This window comes from Macaca mulatta, chromosome 20 (genome assembly GCF_049350105.2).
Source record: "Macaca mulatta isolate MMU2019108-1 chromosome 20, T2T-MMU8v2.0, whole genome shotgun sequence".
Taxonomy (NCBI): Eukaryota; Metazoa; Chordata; class Mammalia; order Primates; family Cercopithecidae; genus Macaca; species Macaca mulatta.
Window position 1 is genome coordinate 70,076,717 of NC_133425.1, and position 26,313 is coordinate 70,103,029.

The 26,313-nt window shown below is 46.5% G+C and overlaps 1 protein-coding gene and 1 long non-coding RNA gene across 3 annotated transcripts in view; one reads left to right on the forward strand and one right to left on the reverse strand.

Moving 5' to 3' along the window:
• FA2H (fatty acid 2-hydroxylase) overlaps positions 1 to 16,397 on the reverse strand; it is a 64,635-nt gene extending 48,238 nt beyond the window's left edge. Inside the window, 1 exon segment of the mRNA NM_001194422.3 lies at positions 16,051 to 16,397. Coding sequence (NP_001181351.2) covers positions 16,051 to 16,320 — 270 coding nt within the window. The 5' untranslated portion in view covers positions 16,321 to 16,397.
• The window catches only part of LOC114674277 (uncharacterized), a 33,375-nt gene continuing 22,481 nt past the window's right edge, over positions 15,420 to 26,313 (forward strand). Inside the window, exons 1-2 of one of the 2 annotated variants that reach the window (XR_013411213.1) lie at positions 15,420 to 15,679; positions 16,683 to 16,746. This is a non-coding gene — a long non-coding RNA (uncharacterized LOC114674277). The remainder of the gene's footprint in view (positions 15,680 to 16,682; positions 16,747 to 26,313) is intronic. The other variant, XR_013411214.1, reaches the window with a different exon arrangement.

The following is a 26,313-nucleotide window of genomic DNA, read 5'->3' on the forward strand; positions in this document are numbered from 1 at the left end:
GCCCTCCTGAAGGCCTCAGGATCTTGGCTGCATGCAAGGCTCAAAGCCAGGTAGCTGCCTACAAACTCTGCTCTCATCATGTCTGCCTGGCTCTGCACTAAACTTCATGAGTCACCTTGGTCCCCTGCCTTATCAGGTCATGTCCCACTCTGTTGTACCTGGCAGGTTCTCCCTTAACACGGGTCTAGACTCATGACATCTAGTCTGGGACATTCTTTATATTTTTATCCTGACAGAGAAGATACTTAGGTGGGACCAGCAATTAGAACTCCAGGATTCATTTATTTCTATAAGGGAACTTCAATGTCAGTCTTTAATGTCTTTAAATGCGCACCAACATACTACACACATTTCATTCATGACACATCTATCTTCCTCCCTTTTCCCAAGTCAGACCAGCCACTGCTGTAGAGAAGGTCTGATGTGGAGGCCCCAGGTCTTACTGCTGAGAGGGGCTTTTTCTGGCAATGAGGGAGCAACATGTCATCGGCTAATTGGCTGGGATCAGCTCCAACCCACAGAGGGTGCAAGGCGAACTCACCTTTGTGGGCAAGATCAAGAGTGGTGGAGGAAGTAAGAGTTTCCCACTCCTTATTCCATTCTTCCTACTAAAGACCCTTCTTAAACGTGTTTGATGAGCTCACCTGTGTCACCCACATGTACTTCCATGTTTTCTAAACAAGAGAAACCTAGATAGAAGGAACATTTAAAATTCCCTCACTTTCCCCGGGAAGGCCACCTCTGCCAGCAAGACACTCCAGAGGTAACCGCAGTCCTGGACTGCTTAGGGAGTCACAGCCATGCTGGCTGGAAGGCGCAGTGCTGGCCTGAGGCTCTGCCTGCCTATGGGCTATGGTCTGGCAGTGCAGCCAGGGCCTCGACTGGGAACTGCCCTATTTCACCCAGACAGGACTTGCATCTTGGAAAGAAGCAGCAGCAGCCACCTCCTAGGGGTCCCTCTTCCTCTCCTGGAGTCTGCTGGAGCACTGATGAACATGGCACATTGCAACCCCACGGCAAGGTTTTTAGGAAGGAGGTGAGGATCTACAAAATTACCTCATCCTGGACAGCCCCTCCTCCGGCATGCAAGGACAAAGTGACAAGAACCTTAGCTTAGCAGCTTCCTTTCCTGACCTAGCAACTCCTCTTCCATGTGTGATGGAACAGATGAAATCCCTCTACAGGGATCGTCGTCATTCAAGTGTTCTTTATGTGAGTTCCTGAAGATTCAAAATGCAAAAGACAGGAGAATTGCTTGTCCACTCCCCTGGACACCCCCTACGCCGCCGCTACAGCTAAGCCACACACCAGTGACCTCCAGGCAAGTCAGACCAGCCTCCAGGACACCAGGCCCCCGAGGGAGCGTGCTGGGAGCCACAAATCATTATCATTTCAGGTCTCCCATGTATTTGGGGTCTTTCACAGGCCCTATTGCTCATAAAGGAAGTATTTCTCTAGCCTGGCTAAGCTAAAATTGTCTAAATTAAAGGCTTCGGGATACAACTGCAGCAACCAAGCATTTCCTCAGTGCCCGTGACGCCAGGTAAAGTTTTTGAAGCCAACACACCATCCCAGCTCCCACTTTGACCTGCACTCCCTCACCCCATGAAAGGGCAGCTGGCAGGAAGCCGGAGTGATCCGCGGATTAATCAGTAACTGAGCATGCAGGGAGTCAATGACACGTCAGAGGAAGATATGCCTGCTCCCCCCAGGAAACCCCTATCACATGAGTATATGCATTGCCTCACATCATCCTAGAAGACAGGTTTATGAGGTCTAGAAAGCAAACAGCTTCAGCCTTAGGATCCTTCTCCTTCTGTCTTCAGAGGCCTGACTTCAGCCCAGTCAGAAGGATCAGAGGGGACCTTGGATGGTACCTCATCCCTCCTAGATCTGAAAGAAATGCATTTGGTACCCCTCAGCTTAATCTCATGACTAAGATTTGTCCCTAATGAGTATGCACTGAAAATACTGGGCACTTGGAGACCCATATTGCAGGATCTCTCTGAACTACAGCTTCCTACATCTACTCCACCCACTTTAAGAGTTCAAGTAGAAATCTATGGGATGGGGTGGGAGGAGGGAGAGCGTCAGGAAAGACAGAGAATGGATGCTGGGCTTAACATCTAGGTGATGGGATGATCTGGGCAGCAAACCACCGTGGCACACGTTTACCTATGTAACAAACCTGCACATCCTGCACATGTACCCCTAAAGTTAAAATAAAAGTTGGAAGGGAAAAAAGTCTATTGAAAAATATTTTGAAAAATGTAGATAGGGCCAGGTGCAGTGGCTCACGCCTGTAATCCCAGCACTTTGGGAGGCTGAGGCGGGCGGATCACCTGAGGTCAGGAGTTCGAGACCAGCCTGGTCAACATGGTGAAACCCCATCTCTACTTAAAATACAAAAATTAGGCATGGTGGCACACACCTGAAATCCCAGCTACTCAGGAGGCTGAGACAGGAGAATCACTTGAACCAGGGAGGCGGAGGTTGCAGCGACCCAAGATCACGGCACTGCACTCTAGCCTGGGCGACAGAGCAAGACTCCGTCTCAAAAAAAAAGAAAAACGTAGATCAATGTAGATCACTATATACACTTAAGGTGTGTTACCATTAGCTCTACAGGGATCATCATTATCCAAGTGTTCTTTATCTGAGTTCCTGTAGATTCAAGTTGCAAAAGACAGCAAAAATCATGTAGATATTTATGAGTCAATAAATTTATGAGTTCAATAAACTTTTATTAGTCAATAAATTTATGAGTTCAATATATATTTATGAGTTCAATAAATTTGGCCCTTGCTCAAATACTGACCACCTCCTCCCCCAACTTTGCCCTGCCCATCTAGGCAAAGTGTTCTCTCTTTGATGGTTAGAGGGTGCTATCATCCAACAATATGCAATGTAACAAAATGCAAAGTAAGATAAACATCCATGCAGAAAAAAAAATAGAAAACTTCATGAAGTCACTGAAAGCAATGGAGAACTGTTTGACTCCAACTCCATTGCCAAATAAGGAGGCCAGTGTTGAAAGAGAGGCAATGAACGAAGGAAGAAGCCTTTCAAAAGAGATAGACCTGTTTGTCAAAGGATAAAGACAGACCCTTAGCCCTTAAATACCCTTGTTAATAAGATGCCCCATTTAGGAGTATGCTGTGAATGTTCAAACTGGAGTTTTGAACATTACATGTTACATTGTGCTTCCACACAATTTTTTTTTTTTTTTTTTTTTTTTTTTTTTTTTTTTTTTGAGACAGGGTCTCACTCTGTCACCCAAGCTGGAGTGCAGTGGCGTGATCTTGGCTCACTGCAACCTCCACCTCCCAGGTTCAAGCAATTCTCCTGCCTCAGCCTCCCGAGTAGCTGGGACTATAGGCATCCGCCACCATGCCTGGCTAATTTTTGTATTTTTGTAGAAATGGCGTTTCACCAAGTTGTCCAGGCTGGTCTCGAACTCCTGACCTCAAGTGACCTGCCCACCTTGGCCTTCCAAAGTGCTGGGATTACAGGCATGAGCCACCACGCCCAGCCCATACAATTTTGTTGGAAAAACCACACAGATGCACAAAACCAACATGATTTGACTCATTATTTGCTCAACTTAAGAATCGGGGCAACACTGTGATCTTTAAGTCCTTTTCAGTTTCTTTTTTAAAGATAATAAATTTCCCTCCCCCAACCTCTTGTCCTATGTCTATGAAATTTTGGTTTTCATTTAGAATAGAGTAACTTTTTTTTTTTCTTTCTTTTTTTTTTTGAGATGCAGTCTTGCTGTTGCCCAGGCTGGAGTGTAGTGGCATGATCTTGTCTCACTGCAACATCCGCCTCCCTGGTTCAATCAGTTTTCCTGCTTTAGCCTCCCGAGTAGCTGGGACTACAGGTGCACGCCATTATGCTCAGCTAATTTTTGTATTTTTAGTAGAGATGGGGTTTCACCATGTTGGTCAGGCTGGTCTTGAACTCCTGACCTCGTGATCTGCCCACCTCGGCCTCCGAAAGTGCTGGGATTACAGGCATGAGTCACTGCGCCCAGCCTAGAATACAGTAACTTTAAAAAGTGACTTTTTATTAGGATTCAAGGACTCTTCTACTTGGGTCTAAGGAACAACTGAATTTTTTATAGCACTTTGTCTCCAACCAGCATAAGCCATTATGGTTGGTTCCAGAAGGCTTTGCCTGGCACAGGAGAAAGCAACCATGAAACCAAGCTCATCTGTCCTTTTCCCTGTTTGGGGGCAACACAGGATCATAGAAGTTGGATTTATTTAGTCCAGTGAGGTGCTCCTTATTGCTCCACAGCAGAGTCTCAAAGTGCAGGCCTTCGTCAAACTGACTTTAAACTTTGAGGTCTTTCTTTGATCTTTGTGAGTAAATGATGCCATTTCATAGATTTTCATTATTACAGAAGACTAGGGGCTACTTATGAGCACCTAAGTGGGTTATTATGAGTTATTAACATTTGGATTTTTTTTTTGAGACAGAGTCTCATTCTGTCACCCAGGCTGGAGTGCAGTGGCGTGAACGCCGCTCACTGCAACCTCTGCCTCCCAGGTTCAAGTAATTCTCGTATCTCAGCCTCCTGAGTAGCTGGGATTATAGGCATGCACCACCACACCCGGCTAGTTTTTGTATTTTTAGTAGAGACGAGGTCTCACTGTGTTGGCCAGGCTGTTCTTGAACTCCTGGCCTCAAGCCATCTGCCTGCCTCGGCCTCCCAAAGTGCTGGGATTACAGGCGTGAGCCACCGTGCCCAGTCTGAAATTTATAAACTAAAACCAGCCATTTCTAGAGATCCCTAAAAACTCTGATTCCATTTCTCATTAGGTAATCTGAACATCGTTCAATGCTAAGCAACATTGGAAAGGTTCTACTGGGCATAAAAGAATGTAGAGAACTAGAATTTTACTCTCCCTCTTAAAGGAGAAATTATAACTAATTTACTTAGGTAATTTTCAACCAAGTTTATTGTAGGTTGCATGGTTCACTCTAAGTATGTAATGACATACTTGTATGAATGAAATTGGTGGCTACTAGCTTTACTCTAAACAGGACTTTAAAAATACTTTGTATGCAACATATTTCAAATACGTTAAAGCAAATCCCGCCACCTTCAAATTTGCTTATCTGGTATTGCTATTTAAATACTTTGCAATGTACCATCAAGGTAAGAAACTGAAGTTATTTGGATAATAGTGTTTTGGGGACAGTGTTTCACAATATAAAGTACTGAGTTTAAGGTTCATATTTCCCAGTTATAAGCTTTACGAGTGTTGCTAGCATCAAGTTTGTTGTTCTCGATTTTTGTTATGGCTGAGCTCTTTTTCTGTCAGAGAGAAAGAGCAGGTCATTAGAGTCTTCTGCCCCTCTTACAAATACCATGTGACCCAGCAATCCAGTTACTGGGTATATACCCAAAGGAATATAAGTCGATCCATCATAAAGACACATGTACGGGTATGTTCATTGCAGCACTGTTCACAATAGCAAAGACATGGAATCAACCCAAATGCCCATCAATGGTAGACTGGATAAATAAAATGTGGTGCATATATACCATGGAATACTATGCAGCCATAAAAAAGAATGGGATCATGCCCCTTGAGGGAATATGGATGGAGCTGGAAGCCATTATCCTTAGCAAACTAAGGCAGGAACAGAAAACCAAATACCACATGTTCTCATTTATAAGTGGGAGCTAAATGATGAGAACTTATGGACACAAAGAAGGAAACAACAGATACCTGAGGCCTCCACCTGAGGATGGAGGGTGGGAGGAGGGAGAGGAGCAGGAAAAATAAGTAATGGGTACTAGGCCTAACACCCGGGTGACAAAATAATCTGTACTACAAACCCCCATGACATGAGTTTACCTATTTAACAAACCTGCACATGTATCGCTGAACTTAGAAGTTAAAAAAAAAAAAAAAGAATAGGAGCAATTAGAGAAGACGGAGAACCACTGTTCTGAGTCTATGTGCTTTAGAGAATGTTGCATGAAAAGACACCAGACAGAGTAAACAGGACTAGAAACCCAGGCAACCTGGGACATGCCTATGAGTGTCACCCAGGTACTTATAGCTACATGGGGACTGGGGGGTCACAACCCTGAAAGCAATGTGGGTCTCGATTGAGATTTTCTGTGGTTAACTTCACTTCTAACCCTTGAAGGAGACTCATGGGACGGGTGGACTGTAAGAGCCTGCTAAGAGACAGGTTTTGCTAACTGTCTCTGGCTGCAAAGAACCGAGGACAAATGAGTGACTTGCTTGATGGTTCTCTGTCCTTTCCATCAACTCCCAACCCTTTAGCTAACAAGACACAGAACAGAGATTTTTCTTAATCTTTCATTCAATTTTTTTTTTTTTTTTTTTTTTTTGTGGGATCAAGTCCCCCAGGCTGGAGTGCAATGGCACGATCTTGGCTCACTTCAACCTCCACCTCCCAGGTTCAAGCAATTCTCCTGCCTCAGCCTCCCGAGTAGCTGGGATTATAGTCACGCACCACCACATCTGGCTAATTTTTGTGTTTTTAGTAGAGACGGGGTTTCACCATGTTGACTAGGCTGGTCTCGAACTCCTGACCTCAGTTGATCCACCCGCCTTGGCCTCCCAAAGTGCTGGGATTACAGGCATGAGCCACCGCGCCTGGCTGTGTTTCATTCTTAAAGTGTCTTGCATATGCTAATATTTCCTTTTCAATTATGCATATACCTCAGTTTTCCAAGCAACTCATTCATTCACTTATTCAAACATTTATTTATTCATTCAGTCATTTTTTGAGACAGAGTCTCACTCTGCTGCCCAGACTGGAGTACAATGGTGTGATCATGGCTCACTGCAGCCTTGACCTCCTGGGCTCAAGCAATCCCCCCATTGTAGCCTCCCAACTAGCTGGGACTATAGGTACACGACCATGCCTGGTTATGTTAAAAAGTTTTTTTGTAGACATAGAGTCTCACTATATTGCCCAGGCTGGCCTTGAACTCCTGGTCTCAAGCTTTCCTTCTGCCTTGGCCTCCCAAAGTGCTGGGATTACAGGTATGAGCCCATACCCAGACCATTCAAATATTTATTAGTACCTGTTGGTATGTACCAGTGTGCCTGTGCGTGTTAGAGAAATCCAGATGAATCAGACAAGTCCAGTCCTTGGGGAGTTTACAGATTAGTAGACAAAATAATAGGGAAGACAAGAGCCATAGTGAAAATATGTTAAATAAGAAAGAATGTTATCTGCCGGGTGTGGTGGCTCACACCCAACACTTTGGGAGGCCGAGGCACGTGAGGTCAGGAGTTCAAGACCAGCCTGGCCAACGTGGTGAAACCCTGTGTCTACTAAAAATATAAAAATTAGCCGGGCATGGTGGTGGGCACCTGTAATCCCAGCTACTCAGGATGCGGAGGCAGGAGAATCACTTGAACCTGGGAGGCAGGATTGCCGGGAGCTGAGATCATGCCATTGCACTCCAGCCTGGGGCCTAGGGAACACAGCAAGACTTTGTCTCAAAAAAAAAAAAAAAATTATGAATGCTGTAAGATAGGTTCAGGTGAAGAGCTATGAGAGTCTGATTGAAGGGGAAAAAAACAGGTATAGGTGAGGAGGTAAGGAGACTCTGTGGAAGAAAGAGCATTCAAGCTGGACTTAAAGGATATGGCAATAGGGAGCCATTGAATACTTAGGAGCACTGCCGTAACACGATCAAGCTCTCTTTAGAAAGGTTCAGAGACAATGGGGAACAGAGGAAGACCTGCCCAAGAGACTGATAGTGAGTGTAACGCAATAGTGACTGTAAAGAGGCTATAGCCAAAGTAGGGCAGTAGTGGGGGAAATGTTCTGGAAGGAAGACTAAGCGGGGGCTCCTGAAGATTAACAGGTGGTCTAAGTCATTGGCTCTTCTTGCTCCAGTTACTCCCCATTTTCTCCCTCTGCCTATGGATTCTCTAGGACAGAGTAGGCAATGGAAACGGTTACTGTTAAGAGTAAGAAAAACATCAATAATACCCCAGACATAATACCGAGTGAAAGCGGCCATCAACAGAGTGCACAATTCCCATATAAAGATGAGGGATTCACAAAACTGTCCCAGGGAGATTAGAACAGTGGCTGCCTCTGGGAGGCGCTGTTGCCTGGAAGGAGGCAGGAGCCTGTGCTAGGTGCTGGAAGAGTTCTAGGTCTTCATCTGGATGGTGGCAACAGAGATGTTTACCTAGGTTAAAAAAAAAAAATTGGCCGGGCACGGTGGCTCACGCCTGTAATCTCAGCACTTTGGGAGTCCGAGGCAGTCAAATCACGAGGTCAGGAGATCGAGACCATCCTGGCCAACATGGTGAAACCCCATCTCTACTAAAAATACAAAAATTAGCTGGGCGTGGTGGCACGTGCCTGTGATCCCAGCTGCTTGGGAGGCTGAGGCAGGAGAATCCCTTGAACCTGGGAGGCGAAGGTTGCAGTGAGCTGAGATTGTGCCGTTGCACTCCAGCCTGGTGACAGAGGGAGACTCAAAAAAAAAAAAAAAAAAAAAAAAAAAAAATCCCTGAGCTGTATGTTCAAGCTTTGTGCACTTTTCTGGGAAATGAGAAGTGAGAGAAACTAACAATGGAGACTGAGAAGTCACAACTGGGGTCTGGGTGGGGTGGGAGGCACAGTCTGTGAATATGCTACCTGACTTTTCAAAAGGGACTTTGCAGATGTCATTAAGTGAAGGATCTGGAGATGAGGAGATTATCCTGGATCATCTAGGTGGGTTCACTGTGATCCCGAGTGTACTTGTAAGTGGAAGATGGATTCAAGAGCATCAGTCGTAGAAGGAGACGCAGTGACAGAGGCAGAGGCCAGCATGATGAGATTGCTGGCTGGGCCATGAGCCAAGGAATGCAGGCAGACTCCAGTAACTGGAAAAGGCAGGAAAAAAGAATTTCCCCTAGAGCCTCCAGAAGGAATACTTCCCTGCAGACTCATTTTTTACTTCGGAACTGTAAGAGAGTAAATGTGTGTTGCTTTAAGTCACCGAGTTTGTGGTAATTTGTCAGAGAAGCAATAACAAATGAATTCAGGTGGAAAACCAAAAGGGTATAGCATCCAGCAGCCAGGTGAAGAAAGTGTACTGGGATGGAGGAGGGGTGATCAGTGGTGTCACTAGTTGCTGCCAGGCCATGTAAGATAAGGTGAGCACTGACCACCGGGTGGAGGAAGGCGAAGGTCCTGGTAACGCCAAGGGCTGTTTCCGTGGTGTGGTGGGTTTCAGAGCGCATGGGGTGCTTATCACCTGTCTAAATAAATGAAGACTACATAGGGACCAATGAGGAGTGTGTGTCATAAGAAAAAAAATAAGTGAAGATGATGAATGCTATTGCCAAATCATCAGTTCGGGTTACTTCCTGGGAATACTTCCAAAGACAATTATTCTCATGTATTTCTAGGATTCCTGTTTGTTTCTTTTTATTTCCTCCAGAGAATCCTAATTTTTGACCTTCTTCCCAATTCTGGGTCTGGAAGCCTCTTTCTTCACTGAATTGTGGGGTGACACCAGAGAGCACTCCTGGAGCCTGTGCTGACCCTGGGGTGGCCATGGAAGTGTAGTGACCTGGGCCCTGGATGCCCCACCTGCTGGCCCTAGTTTCGTCCTCCAGGTGAGACTCACCTGGCACCACAGCAGGCCAGAGTGTAGAAGTCCCGGCAGGTGGTGGAGGGCCGTGACCGTTAATTGGTCAGGCAGGCTCCCCTGGGATGCCCCCTTAGAGGCCAAGCGATCTCAACCCCTTCATTAAGTTGACTTCTCAGCTGTACTCTTCTCAGAAGGTGGCGGCAGTTCAGCAAATTCCCCAAGCATCAGTTTTTATCAGACCGGCTTTCCAAGATGGGCTGAGCTCAAGATGTTCCCGGACCTGGGTAGGGTGGGAAACCCAAGTCTTCCTGCACTTAGATCTCCTCCTTATTGTCCCTCCCCATTTAATTATTCAAGCCCTGAAGCTCTGAATGGCCAGAGCCCAAAGTCTTACAGACCCATGTGTGGTTGAATCTGTGGACTTCTCAGCCACGTTGAGACAGAGACAAACCCTGTGGGATTCAAACATGGCATCAAGGCCTTCAGACATCAAGGTTACCCCAACACTAGTGGCTGAGGAGTCAGGTTTGCTTTCCTCCAGGGGCTTCGCAAGCACAGGGCATGGTCAGCTGGCATGGTCAGATATCTGCCCACGGGAGGACCTCTCCAGGATTGGCGGGGCATGGGGGAGTATGAGCCACCTTCTGCCAGTTATCATCCCTCTGGGTGGCAGGCTTGGGGCTCAGGAAAAACCCCAGTTCCATATTCACTTTATTTATTTATTGAGAAGGGGTCTCCTGTCACTGAGGCTGGAGTGCAGTGGCGTGATCACAGCTTATTGCAGGCTTAACTTCCCAGGCTCAGGTGATCCCCTCACCTCAGCCTCCCAAGTGGCTGGGACCACAGGTGCATGCCACCATGCCCAGCTAATTTTTGTAATTTTTTCTTGTAGAGATAGTTTTTCACCATGTTGCCCAGGCTGGTCTTGAACTCCTGGGCTCTGGCGACCCGCCCACCTCAGCCTCCCAAAGTGCTGGGATTACAGGCATGAGCCACCATGCCTGGCCCCCATTCCCTTTAAAGTGCATGTAAAACCTTTGATCTTATTATCGCCAAGCATGAGTACGTGGGAAAATAAAGTGGGTCAATTTAAAGATAAATATTAAATATGATAGTTCAAGTGGTACACCAAGTTGGTAAAAGGCGAAAGACATACAATCTGAAGAGTAACCAGAGTATAATACACCCAACTGGAGGGAAAAATACCTGGGGTGGTGAGTTATGGATGCCCAGAGTCTGGGAAACACGGTAATATAGCCTGGGAAGGAGATTTAGATCTAAAGTCCTTTTCTTGTCTATTTTGTGAAAAATGCCAGTCACGCTCAATAAGTGGACTTCATACTCTGCTAACATGTGGCTGCAGCTGGAAGAGCACTGCTGTTGCCTGAGCTTGGGGTGAGGCTCTTGACCCCACTGCCCCAAGGACCTTCCCTGCTCAGCCATGGCTCTGTCCCTTGCTCAAGGTGGGCACCTTGGCTTCCCCATGTCCAAGGCTGTGGCAGACAGCATGGTGGCTCAAACAAGTTGGACTTGTTTTGTGAATGTGCCTTCACGTGAGCGTGAATGTGTGTACATAGAGAGGGTGCATCAAAGTTAGGTGCAGGGGGAACAAACGGGACCAGGTCTTCTCCCTGGAGGAAGGGCCAGGATGCTCCCATCCAAGGGCTAAACCAGCAGGACAGGTCCCTCGGAGGGGCACCATTCAGAAACGAGCCCCAGGCCGGGCGCGGTGGCTCAAGCCTGTAATCCCAGCACTTTGGGAGGCCGAGACGGGCGGATCACGAGGTCAGGAGATCGAGACCATCCTGGCTAACACGGTGAAACCCCGTCTCTACTAAAAAATACAAAAAAATAGCCAGGCGAGGTGGCGGGCGCCTGTAGACCCAGCTACTCAGGAGGCTGAGACAGGAGAATGGCCCAAACCCAGGAGGCGGAGCTTGCAGTGAGCTGAGATCCGGCCACTGCACTCCAGCCTGGGCGACAGAGCGAGACTCCGTCTCAAAAAAAAAAAAAAAAAGAAACGAGCCCCAAACAACAGAGTTGGTTCATGGCACTCCCCTTCCCCAGCAAAATCCTCCGGCTCCTCCAGAGACAGAGGGCTCTACCCACAAGGGTGTCAGCATCCCTGGTCCAGCAGGAGAGATGGGAAGTGCAAAAGGCAGCTTGGGGCTTGCTAGAAGGGCTTAGCTAGGGAGAAGAACAGAAAGTGTCTCCATCCAGGCATCTCTTTGAAAGGATATCCCACCCCCAGATTTCTCCTTTGACAACCTCTCCCACAAATTTTTTTTCTTTTTTTCTTTTTTTTTTGTGACAGGGTCTTGCTCTGTCACCTAGGCTGGAGTACAGTGGTGTGATCTGACTCACTGCAACTTCCGCCTCCTGGGCTCCAGTGATCCTCCCACCTCAGTCTCCTGAGTAGCTGGGACTGCAGGCACAAGCCACCACACCCAGCTAATTTTTTGTAGAGACGCGGTTTCACCATGTTGCCTAGGCTGGTCTCAAACTCCTGGGCTCAAGTGATCCACCCACCTCGGCCTCCCAAAGTGCTAGGATTATGGGCATGAGCCACTGTGCCAAGTCTTCCTCTTTCTCAATTTAAAGACAACCCTGTACTAGTTCTTAGAACTCTGAAGGCAGAAGCTGGCAGCCCAGTGGAGTGCTGGGCTAGTGTGACCATTGTTAAGCTTGGGCCATGTGTCTGCAGGTGCGTTGTTTTGAGTTTTGTTCCACATGCTCAGGTTGGGGCCCAGAAATAAGGATGTCTGCAGCATGGCCCGCACTGGGGATCTTAGCTAACAGACGAGCATGCAGGTCAGAAGCACGTGTGAGACTGGGTCCCTGGGCCCCTCTCTGAGGGTCAGACAAGGCAAACCATGGTGCTAGGTGGTTAGCAGAGCCGGGAGGTGGGGCCATCCAGGGCAGCTGGCCAGGGGTGGCTGTAAGAATACTCAGGATGGTGTTGGGAGGATGAGCCACACCCTAAGGTTCCTGTCCAGAGGATACAGTGACAACACAGGTCGGGCCCCATGAGCCACCGCAAACCTGTCAGTCTCAACCTCTCTTATTTCCTGCACTCAGTTTTTCTTTTCTTTTTCCTTTCCTTTCCTTTCCTTTCCTTTTTCTTTCTCTTTTCTTCTTTTTCTTTTTTTGTGACAAAGTCTCACTCTGTCGCCCAGGCTGGAATACAGTAGTGCAATCTCGGCTCACTGCAACCTCTGCCTCCCGGGTTCAAACAGTTCTCCTACCTCAGCCTCCTGAGCAGCTGGGATTACAGGCGTGCACCACCACACCCAGCTAGTTTTTTGTATTTTTAGCAGAGGGAAGATTTTACCATTTACCCAAGCAGATCTTGAACTCCCGACTTCAAGTGATCCACATGCCTCAGCCTCCCAAGTAGCTGAGAGTGCACCACCACGCCCAGCGCACTACCACACCCAGCTAATTTTTAGTATTTTTAGTAGAGAGAGGGTTTCACCATGTTGGCCAGGCTGGTCTCAAACCCCTGACCTCAAGTGATCTGCCCACCTCACCCTCCCAAATTCCTGGGATTACAGGTGGGAGCCACCACGCTCGGCCTCCTGCATTCAGTTTTTCTTATATCTTCTTCTAAACCCTTCAGCACAACCTGACACCAAACACCAACTTCTAAGATTAAACTGGGCTCTCACCACAGAATGCTGTCCCAGCATATTGTCTAGAGACTCTCCCATCTTCATCCCCCTTCTCCCCGTGGTCACAGCCACTGCAGTGGCAGCCATGCCGGAGCGTCCTGCCCGATCTCCTCATACCCACTTAGGCTCTCTCCGTTCCCCCTTGACACTGCAGCCAGGGTCCTCTTCCAAAGATGCAAATCTGACCACGAACCCTGCCTGAACCTCTTCTCTGGCTTCCCTTTTTTTTTTTTTTTTTCTGAGATGGAGTCTTGCTCTGTCGCCCAGGCTGAAGTGCAGTGGCGCGATCTTGGCTCACTGCAACCTCCACCTCCCAGGCTCACCTGGCTTCCCATTTTTGTTAGAGTCAAGTCCCAAATCCTGACCACAGCCTATGAAGCCCTGTGTGATGTGGCCCCGGCTGACTTTTGGCCTGCCCCCCACATCCCTGTCCTTGCCCGTCATCCTCTGGCCACATTGGTTTTATTTCCAGTCTTTTACTATGTCAAGCTCTTCCTGCCAGAGCCCTCACACATGCTGTCTGTCCCCTTTGTCTGAAATATTCTTCCTGCTACACATCACCTGGTTAAACCCAGCCTATCAGTCAGCTCTCAGTGTCAATGTGACTTTCTCAAGAAGGCTCTCTCTATGCTCCTCCCCTCTAGATCCATACTCTGATACACCATTAACTAAGCAACTACTATGTGATCTGTATGTTCCCTCTCCCTCCTGTTAGCTGCATGAAGACAGGAACCGAATTGATTTTGTTCATTGATATCTCCCCACACCTAGCACAGTGCTGTCAACCCATTAAGGAACCAGTTACATGACTGAATAAATGATGGAGAAATTAGGCAGGATGGCCCAATGAAAAGCCACCTGAAACAGTGGATGCTAAGTCCTTTCAACCAAAAATCTAAGAATAGTTGCTGGGCTCATCTTGAAAGCAAGAGCTAGAAGCAGGGGACAACTGTTGGTTTTCAGGAGTCCCCCTTATCCATGGTTTCACTTTCCTTGATTTCAGTAACCCACGGTCAACCTGGGCCCAAAAACATAACTAAATGGAAAATTCCAGAAATAATTTATAAGTTTTAAATTAGTTTTCAATAGTAGCCAATGCCACATCACCATACCTGTCATTCACCTCACTCCAACCCATCATGTAGGCATCTTATCATCTTTTTTTTTTTTGAGGTGGGGTCTCACTCTGTTGCTCAGGCTGGAGTGCAGTGGCACGATCATGGCTCACTGCAGCCTCCACCTCTCAGGTGATCCTCCCACCTTAGCCTCCCAAGTAGCTAGAATTATAGGCACGTGCCACCACACCCGGCTAATTTTGGTATTTTTTGTAGAACAGGGTCTCCCTATGTTGCCCAGGCTGGTCTTGAACTCCTGGGCTCAAGTGATCCTCTTACCTCGGCCTACCAAAGTGCTAGAATTACAAATGTCAGTCACCATGCCCTGCCTCATGTTACATCTTACATCATCACAGTACAGTACAATAAGATGTTTTGAGAGAAAGGGACCACATTCAAATAGCTCTTATTACAGCATATTGTTATAACTGTCATTTTATTATTGGTGTTAATCTCTTCCTATTCTTAATTTATAAATTTAACTTTATCATAGGTATGTATATATGGGGAAAACATAGCATATATAGGATTCGGTACTATCCGTGGTTTTAGGGATCCACGGAGGGTCTTGAAATGTATCCCCTTGGACAAGGGGAAACTACTGTATATCTAGGCATGACGGCCCCATAGTCACCAGTCCAAGAACCAGGCCTGGGAACACCCAGAGAGTCACTTTGCTTCTGGCCTGAGTCTACCTGGAATCCTGTGTACTAGGTCTGTCTCCCCCACCCGAAGATTTTTGGGATGGAGCCAGCATTGATTTTGGAGTCAGATACATGTGGCTTTCCCACTATTTAGCTATTTGACCTTAGGCGCATTAATCAGAGCCTCCCTAAGCCTCAGATTCCATATCCTGAAATGGGAATAACAATACCTGCCCCAGGTTCAGTTACGGACTTAAGTATCACTGGGAGCTGGTACTGCACAGCAGCGTGCAGCTCAGCACACAGTCTGGTTCAAAGTGCTAGTCCCTTCTCCTTGGCAAAACTGGCTCATGCCTTTCATTTCACTCTTTTGGACTCCCAAGCCAGTGTTTAGGACAATGATATAAGGGAAGGTCTGAGAGGTTGGAGGACACAGTACACCCCAGACATGGCCCAGGCTTCTCCACCCACCCAGGGGAGCCCTGGTGCAAGGCTAGGGTGGCACCAGGAAACCCAAACTAGTGAGAAGAGCTGTGCCTGATCTGTGCCTCTTTGAAGCAGAAGTGAGGTGGGATGGGGAGGTGGGAACAGGTGAGCCCATTATCCAAACAGAAACGGAGAGTGGTTGCAAAGAGGGAGAGGCCGGTAAGTGAAGAGGAAGGAAAGCCGGGGCGTGTGGGAGGGCTGGGGCCAGAAACAGGAATCCAGGTTGTCGGAGGGCAGGGGCTGCAGAAGGAACACTCTGGAAGGAGGGGTGTTGGGGAAGTGGGAGAGCTGGCACGGAGGCGGGCCAGGCGGTAAGGGTGGAAGGGAACAGCAAGTTCCTGGAGAAAGGAAGGAGGGGTTGGGGGAGACGACAATGACCTGTTGCCTGGAAAGAAGAGAGAGGAAGCGAGGGAAAGGAGGCAGAGGCTGGCACCTTGGGTCCTCCTAGAGGGCAGGTGAACGGGGCTCGCCCGGGAGTGGAAGGCTGCGGGAGGCCTGGGTTGGGGTGGGGGGCCCCGGCCCGGCTGTACCTGCTGCTCCCCGCGCAGCTCTCCCACGTAGTACTGCTCCAACCAGCGGCGCGCGTTGGCCGAGTGCCTGTGCGGCGGCCCGTCCAGGTCGGCGCTGATGTCCTGGCCCGCCCTGGCCCGCAGCAGCTGCTCGCCCCCCGGGTGGTGCCGCACGAAGCTGGAGAGGTCGTAGAGGCGGGCCCCGCGGCGGACCCAGCATGCGCCGGCCGCCAGGCGCCGCTGGACCTCGGAGGGCGAGAAGGAGGCGGCGGGGGGCGGAGCGGGGGCCATGGCCGGAGACCGCAGCTCCCAGCGCGCAGCCCGGCGTCTGCTCTGCTGCCGCCCTGAGCGCCTCTAACATCCCGGGAGCCCCGGGGCCGTTCCGGGCGGGCCGCCACCGCACCTGCTCATTTGCATGCCGCGCTCCCATTGGCCGGCAGGGAGCCCCCGGCAGAGGCGCGAGGGGCGGGCCCGGCGCCGGGAGCTGCGCGCCAGGTGGCCCCCGGCAGGGAAAGGCGCGCCCGCCAGGTGTGTCCCGCGCGGGAGGACGGCGGGCGGACACAGGCGGAGCGAGTCTCCCCGTCGCGGGTGGTTGTCTGGGCGGACGTCTTCGGTGGCCTGATCGCCGCTGGAATAACTTCAATCGCTTCCAGGGAGGAGCTGGCCACGTGAGACCCTCTGGCTCCAGGAGGTGCCCGAGAGAGCGAGAGGAATGAGGTGCTCGCCTGGGGTGCAAATGCTTGTTTTGTTTTTAACATTTTTAAAATGTCAGTAGCTTTTGGGTTACCAGTGGTTTTTGGTTACGTGGAGGAATTGTATAGTTGTGAATCCTGAGATTTTAGTCCACCTGTCCCCCGAGTAGTGTACATTATACCCAATGTGTAGTTGTTGTTGTTGTTTTTGTCTCACACCCCCTCCCATTCTCCCTAGGGTCCATTATATCACTCTGTATGCCTTTGCGTCCTCATAGCTTAGTTCCTACTTATGAGTGAGAACATACAGTGTTTGGTTTTCCATTCCTGAGTCACTACACTTAGAATAATGGCCTCCAGCTCCATGCAAGTTGCTGCAAAAGACATCATTTTGTTCCTTTTAATGGCTGAGTAGTAGTCCATGGTGTATATCAACTACATTTTCTTTATCCACTCATTGGTTCATGGTTATTTAAGTTGGTTCCATATCTTTTCAATTGTGAATTGGCTGCAAAAAACAAACATTCGTGTGCAAGTGTCTTTTTCATATAATGACTCTCTTTTCCTTTGGGTAGATACTCAGTGGTGGGATTGCTGGACCGTATGGTAAATCTACTTTCCTTCCCTACCTCCCTCCCTCCCTCCCTCCCTCCCTCCCTCCCTCCCTTCCTCCCTTCCTTCCTTCCTTCCTACCTTTTGTGACAAGGTCTCACTCTATCACCCAGGCTGGAGAGTAGTGGCACAGTCTTGGTTCACTGCAGCCTCGACCTCCCGGGCTCAAGCAATCCTCTTACCCCAGCCTCCCAAGTAGCTGGGACTACAGGCATGCACCACTACACCTGGTTAATTTTTGTATTTTTTTATAGAGACAAGGTTTCACCATACTGCCCAGGATGGTCTCATACTCCTGGACTCAAGCGATTTGCCTGCCATGGCCTCCCATAGTGCACTGTTTGTTTGTTTGTTTGTTTGTTTGTTTTTGAGACAGAGTCTCACTCTGTTGTCCAGGCTGGAGTGCAGTGGCGCGATCTCAGCTCACTGCTACCTCCGCCTGCCGGGTTCAAACGATTCTTCTGCCTCAGCCTCCAGAGTAGCTGGGACTATAGGCGCGTGCCACCATGCCTGGCTACTTTTTTTGTAGTTTTAGTAGAGACGGGGTTTCACCATGTTGGCCAGGCTGGTCTCGAAATCCTGACCTCAAGTGATCCGCCCGTCTCAGCCTCCCAGAATGCTGGGATCACAGGCGTGAGCCACTGCGCCAAGGCCCAAAGTGTACTTTTAGTTTGTTAAGGAATCTCTATACTGTTTTCCAAACAGGTTGTACTAATTTACATTCCCTCCAGCAATGTATACGCATCCCCCTTCCATTGCATCCATGCAAACATCTACTGTTTCTTGACTTTTTAATAATATTCAAGGGCAAAATTTAATGGGGCACCCCAGAACTCAGTCATTACTATATCTAAAACCTGAATGTAATATTTAAAAATTATATTGTTAGCCGGACATAGTGGCTCACACCTGTAATCCCAGCACTTTGGGAGGCTGAGGTGGGTGAATCACGAGGACAAGAGATCGAGACCATTCTGGTCAACTTGGTGAACCCCTGTCTCTACTAAAACTACAAAAATCAGCTGAGCATGGAGGCATGCATCTGTAGTCATAGTTACTTGGGAGGCTGAGGCAGGGGAATCGCTTGAACCCGGGAGTCGGAGGTTGCCGTGAACTGAGATCGCCCCACTACACTCCAGCCTGGCAACAAAGTGAAACTCTGTCTCAAAAAAAAAAAGAAAAAAAAATTTTGTTTCACAATGTGAATGTTGTTAATGTCTCTGAACTGTACACTGAAAATGGTTGAAGTGGTAAATTTATATTATGTATATTTTACCCCAACACAAAATATTTAAGAATGTTTTAAAAAATCATATTGGCAAATGACAGGGTGAGGGGTGGGGTTGGGGGGCGTGGCATTGGCCACCTGTTTTTGTAAATAAGGTTTTATTGGAACCAGGGCCAGGGATTCATGAGACATGGATGTGAAAGTGCAGGGTTAGCTCCTGTTTTTATTTAAAATTTTGATATTTTGTCCATCGTGGATTTTTTTGCATTAATTTTGAAGTTTTAAAATACTGCATTAAAATATTATTTATCTTGGTTATTGTTTTTTTGTTTGTTTGTTTTTTGGCGTGCCTGTAAATTTTGCACTCAGGGCTAGTGCCTCACTCCCTCACTCTAATCCTGGGCCCTGGGGAAGGACCCGAGGGGAGAACAGAGAACACTGTCTCCATTACAGAAGGGGAAGTAGGGGCCCACAGGAGTAAAGGCTGGGGGTGATGCTGTATGGAAAGGAGGACTGAGTTTGTTCATCACAGTTTTGTTTAGAACAGGAAACCTTGGCTGGACATGGTGGCTCATGTCTGTAATCCCAACACTTTGGGAGGCCAAGGCAGGAGGATCGCTTGAGCCCAGGAGTTCAAGACCAGCCTGGGCAACAAAGCAATACCTTGTCTCTACAAAAAAAAATATATATATATATATAAATTGAGGCCAGGCCAGGCACGGTGGCTCATGCCTATAGTCCCAGCACTTTGGGAGGCTGAGGTGGGTGGATCACCTGAGGTTGGGAGTTTGAGACCAGCCTGACCAACATGGAGAAACCCCTTCTCTACTAAAAATACAAAATTAGCTGGGCGTGGTGGCACATGCCTGTAATCTCAGCTACTCAGGAAGGCTGAGGCAAGAGAATCATTTGAACCCGGAAGGTGGAGGTTGCAGTGAGCCGAGATTGTGCCATTGCACTCCAGCCTGGGAAACAAGAGCGAAACTCCGTCTCAAAAAAAAAAAAAGAAAAAATTGAGGCCAGGCGCAGTGGCTCATACCTGTAATCCTAGCAGTTTGGGAGGCCAAGGCAGGCAGATCCCCTGAGGTCAGGAGTTTGAGACCAGCCTGGCCAACATGGTGGAACCCCATCTCTACTAAAAATACAAGAAAATTAGTCAGGCGCAGTGGCATGACCCTGTAGTCCCAGCTACTTGGGAGACTGAGGCTGCAGAATCGCTTGAACCCAGGTGGCAGATGTTGCAGTGAGTGGAGTTTGCACCACTGCACTCCATCCTGAGTGACAGAGCGAGGCTCCATCTCAAAAATAATTAGATAAATGAATACTTTTTAAAATTAGCCAGTTGTAGTGACGTGGGACTATCGTCCCAGCTACTGGGGAAGCCGAGGCCAGAGGATCTCTTGAGTCCAGGAGTTTGAGGCTGCAGTATCCTATGACTGCACCACTGCACTCCAGCCTGGGCAACAGAGTGAGCTCCGTCTCTTAAACAGAAAACAAAAAGGGAAAAGCCGCACAGTTTTACTTGCCCAGCCACAGGGGATCCCACTTGAACTCATGATTTGTAATCAAATGCTCCTGGTACAGAGGCTAACTCATCTAGCTGGCTTTTGTCTCTTTCAGGAAAGATATTTTAAGGATCACCCCTTCTGGGGCCAGGCATCTGTGCTGGGTCAGTTTAAGTATGGGAAGCCTGGCCCTGATGCCTCAGGGGCCCCCAGGTCAGAAGAGCCGCCCCTCTCCCCTCTCCCTTCTCTTTGGACTGACCCTCAGGGAGTAGGCAAGAGTTCTGCTATCTGTGGGTCTATGGAGCACCTGCCCATCAGGCCTAGAGGCCTTACATCACCAGAGTTGTTGCTTTTCTCAAGCGTTGAACGCATAAGTAGTCACCCTTACCCAACTCCCACACCTCCTCTGCTCCAAATCCCCTGCACGTGCCAGAGCAGCCAAGCACACAGTCACAGGTGTACTCAGGCACTTCTCGCTGACAATATCTGAGGGTACTCCCATTTGGATTTCTCACCATGGCCGTAAACTCCCAGTGTTTAAAGTTGAACAAACGATTGGGTCATCTGTTCAGAATTGTAACACTCACACTTCTTGCCCTAGTTATTCCACTTCTAGAGATTTGATCTTATAGATATACTATACCAAGATGCAAGAACAGTAACATTAATCGCAACCTCATTTATAGACAGAAATGATCAAATGTTCATCATTAGGGAGGACTGATTAAATAAATTATGGTATATTCAGACAGTGAAATACTATGTAGCCATTAGAAAAAATGAGGTAGATCTATGTGTACTAATTTAGAATAATCTCCAGAGTATTGCAGGGGAAAACAACAGGAATGGTGTGTATGGCATGCTAAAAACTAGTTGGCTATTTTTAATTAATCTTTAAGATATTTTTATGCAAACAAAAACATATGTAATTTTTAAAGCAAAAAGTTTCATTAACTCATTGAATCTCCCTCCTAACTCAAGAGCTAGGACATTACCAAAAACTTGTACCTACTACTGTACCCTAAACCTTTCACCTCTTTGCCTATTGGTTACATACAAAGAGGTAACCTCTGCCCTGATGTTAATGCTCATCTTTCCTTTGACACAGAGTCGAGTTCTGTCCCCAGGCTGCAGTGCAGTGCTATGATCTTGGCTCACTGCAACCTCTGCCTTCAAGTGATTCTCATACCTCAGCCTCCCAAGTAACTGGGATTACTGGCGTCTGCCATCACGCCCAGCTAATTTTTGTATTTTTGTAGAGATGGGGTTTTACCATGTAGGCCAGGCTGGTCTTGAACTCCTGACCTCAGGTGATATGTTCACCTCGGCCTCCCAAAGTGCTAGGATTACAGGCGTGAGCCACTGTGCCCAGTCTGCTTTATATTTTTAATATTTTTAGCACACCTATGTGTGTGCCTATGGAATGTATTATTTAGATCAGCTTGTTTTTGAGTTTTATGAAAATCATGTGATACTCTGTTTAGCTTCATGTGGCCTTGCATGCTTTATTCAATTTTATATTAAGATTCATCCAAAACTCCATCCAGTGTTGAGGGTCACTTTTTTTTTTTTTTTTTTTTTTTTTGAGACAGAGTCTTACTGTGTCACCCAGGCTGGAGTGCAGAGGTGCAATCTGAGCTCGTTTCAACCTCTGTCTCCTGGATTCAACCAATTCTTCTGCCTCAGCCTCCTGAGTAGCTGGGATGACAGGCATATGCCACCACACCAGTTTTCACTGCTGTGTCATATTCCACTATATTAATTTATTCATTTCCTTTTTCCTCTTCAAAGGAATTTTAATTGTTTCTTTATTTTTTCTATTGTGAAATTTCTTGTACCTATGGGCAAGACTTTCTATAGCCCATGTACCTAGGAGTACATCCTAGAGTACGCAAGAGTTCAAATTTGCAAGAGAACGTAAATTAACTTCTAGGTGGATATACTATTTTACATCTCCATGAAAGACGCATGAAAATCTCTAGCCCTAATATTAGGAACAAGGCAAGGATGGCCAGTCTTATCACTTATATTCAACATTAGCAATGCTAGACAGTGATGTAAGGCAAACAAAAAAAATGAAAGCCATAAAAAGAAGAAATGAAGGAGGAAAACTTTCTACTTGCAGAGGCCATGATTGTTTACATAGAAAATCTCAACCAATTTGCAAAACAACTAGAACTAATGAGTAAATTTAGCAAGTCCATAGGATCCAAGGTCAAAATACAAAAATCAGTCATATTTTAATTACTAGCAACAAACAATTGGAAAATAATATTTTAGAATTTCATTTATCATAGTGTCAAAATCCATAAAGTATGCAAGGATAAATTTGACAAAAATTATCTAAAACCTCTAAGTGAAAACTATAAAAATGCTGCTGAGAGAAATGAAAGAATATCTTAACAAATGGAATTCATAGATATACCAAATTCCAAGTTCATATATTGCATAACTCAATATTAAGATCTCAATTATCTTCCAACTGATCTAATGATTCAACGCAATTCCAATCATAATCCCACTAGCCACTAGTTTTGTGGGGTTTTTTGTTTGTTTGTTTGTTTGTTTTTTGAGACAGAGTCTTACTCTGTCACCCAGGCTGGAGTGCAGTGGTGCAATCTGAGCTCATTGCAACCTCTGTCTCCAGCGGTTCAAGTGATTCTCCTGCCTCAGCCTCCCAAGTAGCTGGGATGACAGGCACACGCCACCACACCTGGCTAATTTTCGTATGTTTAGTAGAGGCGGGGTTTCACTATGTTGGCCAGGCTGATCTCGAACTCCTGACCTCAGGTAATCCGCTCGCCTTGGCCTCCCAAAGTGCTGGGATTTACAGGCGTGGGCCATCGTGCTAGCCCAATAGTTGTTGTTGTTGTTGTTTAGAACTTTAACTTGCTTTTAAAATTTTTATGGAAATGTAAAGGACCCAGAATATTGAAAGCAATCTTGAGAAAGAAGAACAAATTTGTGGGACTTACACTTCCTGACTTCAAGCCTTGGTATAAAGCTACCTATTCAAGATAGTGTAGTACTTGCATAAGAAGCAACAAATAGATCAATGGAACAAAAAGGAACAGAAAGAGACCCAAACATATGAGGTCATTTTGTTCTTTAATTGAGATAACTTACATACGATAAAATTTGGCCTTTTTAGTGTACAAGTGGGGCATCTTCTATATCCTTTTTCTTCTATATCCTTCTAAAGGTCCGATTTATCTCTCCCTTTGCTAATACAACATTGTCTTCATTATTGTAGCTTTAGTAATAAGTCTTGGTATCTGATAAGGCTGATACACACACCCTGTTCTTCTTTAAGACTCTGTGTTTAGGGTCAGATTTTTCTTTTTTTTCATATAAACTTTAGAATCATTTTGTCAATGTCCATGAATAAGCCTATTGGGATTGTGAAAACAATTGCATTGAATCCATAAATTAATTTGGAGAGGATTAACATATTTGAGGCCAGGCTCGGTGACTCACACCTGTAATATCAGCACTTTGGGAGGCCGAGGCAGGAGGATCGCTTGAGCCCAGGAGTTCAAGACCAGCCTGGGCAACATGCAAGACCCCATCTCTACAAAAAAGAAAAAATTAGTTGGGTGTGATGGTGATGCACCTGTGGTCCCAGCTACTCAGGAGGCTGAGGCAGGAAGATCGCTTGAGCCTGAGAAGTCGAGGCTGCAGTGAGCTATGATCATGCCACTGCACTCCAGCCTGGGTGACAGAGTAAGATTCTGTCTCAAAATAAAAGTTCGCAATACAGAGACTTCCTATTTATGTACCTGAGCTATATCTCCACTTATTCATCCAGGCCATATGTAATTTAATTCCATAAAGGTTAAGGTTTCTGCATATAGAACTTTCACACATATGTTAAATGAATTCCTAAGTACCCTATATTGTTTTTCTATTATAAATAATTTCTTTTTTTTTTTTTCTGAGGTGGAGTCTCACTCTGTCACCCAGGCTGGAGTGCAGTGGTGCGATCACGACTCATTGCAACATCCGCCTCCTGGGCTTAAGCAATTCTCTGCCTTAGCCTGCGAGTAGCTGGGATTACAGGCACGTGCCACCACACCCAGCTCATTTTTGTATTTTTAGCAGAGACGGGGTTTCACCATGTTGGCCAGGCTGGTCTTGAACTCCTGACTTCGTGATCCACCTGCCTCGGCCTCCCAAAGTGTTGGGATTACAGGCATGAGCCATCGTGCCTGGCCAATAATTTCTTTTTAAATAAGCTTTTTGTTGATGTATGACATCCATAGAGAAAAGTACACAAATCATAAGTGTACAGCTCAATGAATTTTCACAAAGTGAGCATACACTTCTCAGGAAATAGAACACTAACAGCCTCACAGAAGTCTCCCTCAAGCCTTTCCACAGTTACTGCCTCTTTCCCAGAGAAAACCACCATGTTGATTTCCAACCTCATACATGAATTTTGTCTGCTTTAGAATTTTATATAAATAGGACCATACAGTGTATATTCTGTTTAACTACCTTCTTTCACTTATTCTTAGGTTTGTGAGATCCGTTTATGTTGTTTGGTATAGTAGTAATTTGCACATTCTTATATCTGTATAGTATTCCAGTATATGAACATGCCACACTTAATTTATCTATTCTATTATTAATGGACTTTTGGGTTCTTTACAGCTTGGGGCTATTAAGTGATGCTATAAATATGCTTGTACATTTCTTTTTTAATTTGAATGCATTTCTGTTAGGTAGATACCCAGGAGAGAACTTGTCTGTGTTCAACTTGAGTAGGTAATATATCAAATTATATTCCCATCAGCAGTATATGAGAGTTCCAATTTTCCCACATCCTTGCCACACTCAGTTTTATTAGCCTTAAAACAATTTTTTAGCCATCCTTGTGGGTAAATATTGGTATCTCATTGTGATTTAAATGTGCGTATCCTCAGTGACTGGGACTGAATACTTGTATTTAATTGGTTATCCCCATTGTCCATTTTTCTATCAAAAAAAATTTTTTTTTGAGATGGAGTCTTGCTCTGTCACCCAGGCTGGAGTGCAATGGCACGATCTCGGCTCACTGCAACCTACGCCTCCCTGGTTCAAGCGATTCTCCTGCCTCAGCCTCCTGAGTATCTGGGATTACAGGTGCACACCACCATGACCAGCTAATTTTTTGTGTTTTTAGTAGAGACGGGGTTTCACCTTGTTGGCCAGGCTGGTCTCGAACTCCTGACTTCATAACCCACCCGCCTCAGCCTTCCAAAGTGCTGGGATTACAGGCGTGAGCCACCGCGCCCGGCCCCCCAACTTTTTTTTTTTTTTTTTTTTTTTTTGAGATGGAGTCTTGCTCTGTCATCCAGGTTGGAGTGCAATGGCATGATCTAGACTCACTGCAACCTCCGCCTCCTGGGTTCAAGTGATTTTCCTGCTTCAGCCTCCCAAGTAGCTGGGATTACAGGCACCAGTCACCACACCCAGCTAATTTTTGTATTTTTGCAGAGACAGGGTTTTGCCATGTTTGGCCAAGCTGGTCTTGAACTCCTGACCTCAGGTGATCCGCCCATCTTGACCTCCCAAAGTGTTGGGATTATAGACATGAGCCACCGCGCCCAGCTGAAGAACACTTTTTTTTTTTTTTGAGACAGTTTTTGCTCTTGTTGCCCAGGCTGGAGTGCAATGGCGCGATCTCGGCTCACCACAACCTCCGCCTCCCGGGTTCAAGCGATTCTCCTGCTTCAGCCTCCCAAGTAGCTGGGATTATACGCATGTGTCACCACGCCCGGTTAATTTTTTGTATTTTTAATAGAGACGGGGTTTCACCATGTTGGTCAGGCTGGTCTTGAATTCCTGATCTCAGGTGATCCGCCCACCTCAGCCTCCCAAAGTGCTAGGATTACAGGCGTAAGCCACTGCGCCTGGCCTTTAAAATTTAAAGTAGTTTATCAGTCTTTTATTTTCTGATTATGGCTTTTCGTGTCTTGTTTAAGAAATATTTGACTACCCCCAAATTGTAAATATATTCTTCTATATATTATTTTCTTCTGGAAGCTTTATTGTTTCACTTTTCATATTTAGATCTAAACTCAACTTGGGATTGATTTTTTTAGTATGGTCTAAGATATGGATCAAGACTAGTATTTTTTTCCATGTATATATCCAGTCTATTCAGCAACACTTGTTGAAAAGACCACTTTTTTCTACACGGCTCTGAGGTATCACTTTCACATAAATCAAATGTGTACAGTCATGTGTCACTTAATGACAGGTA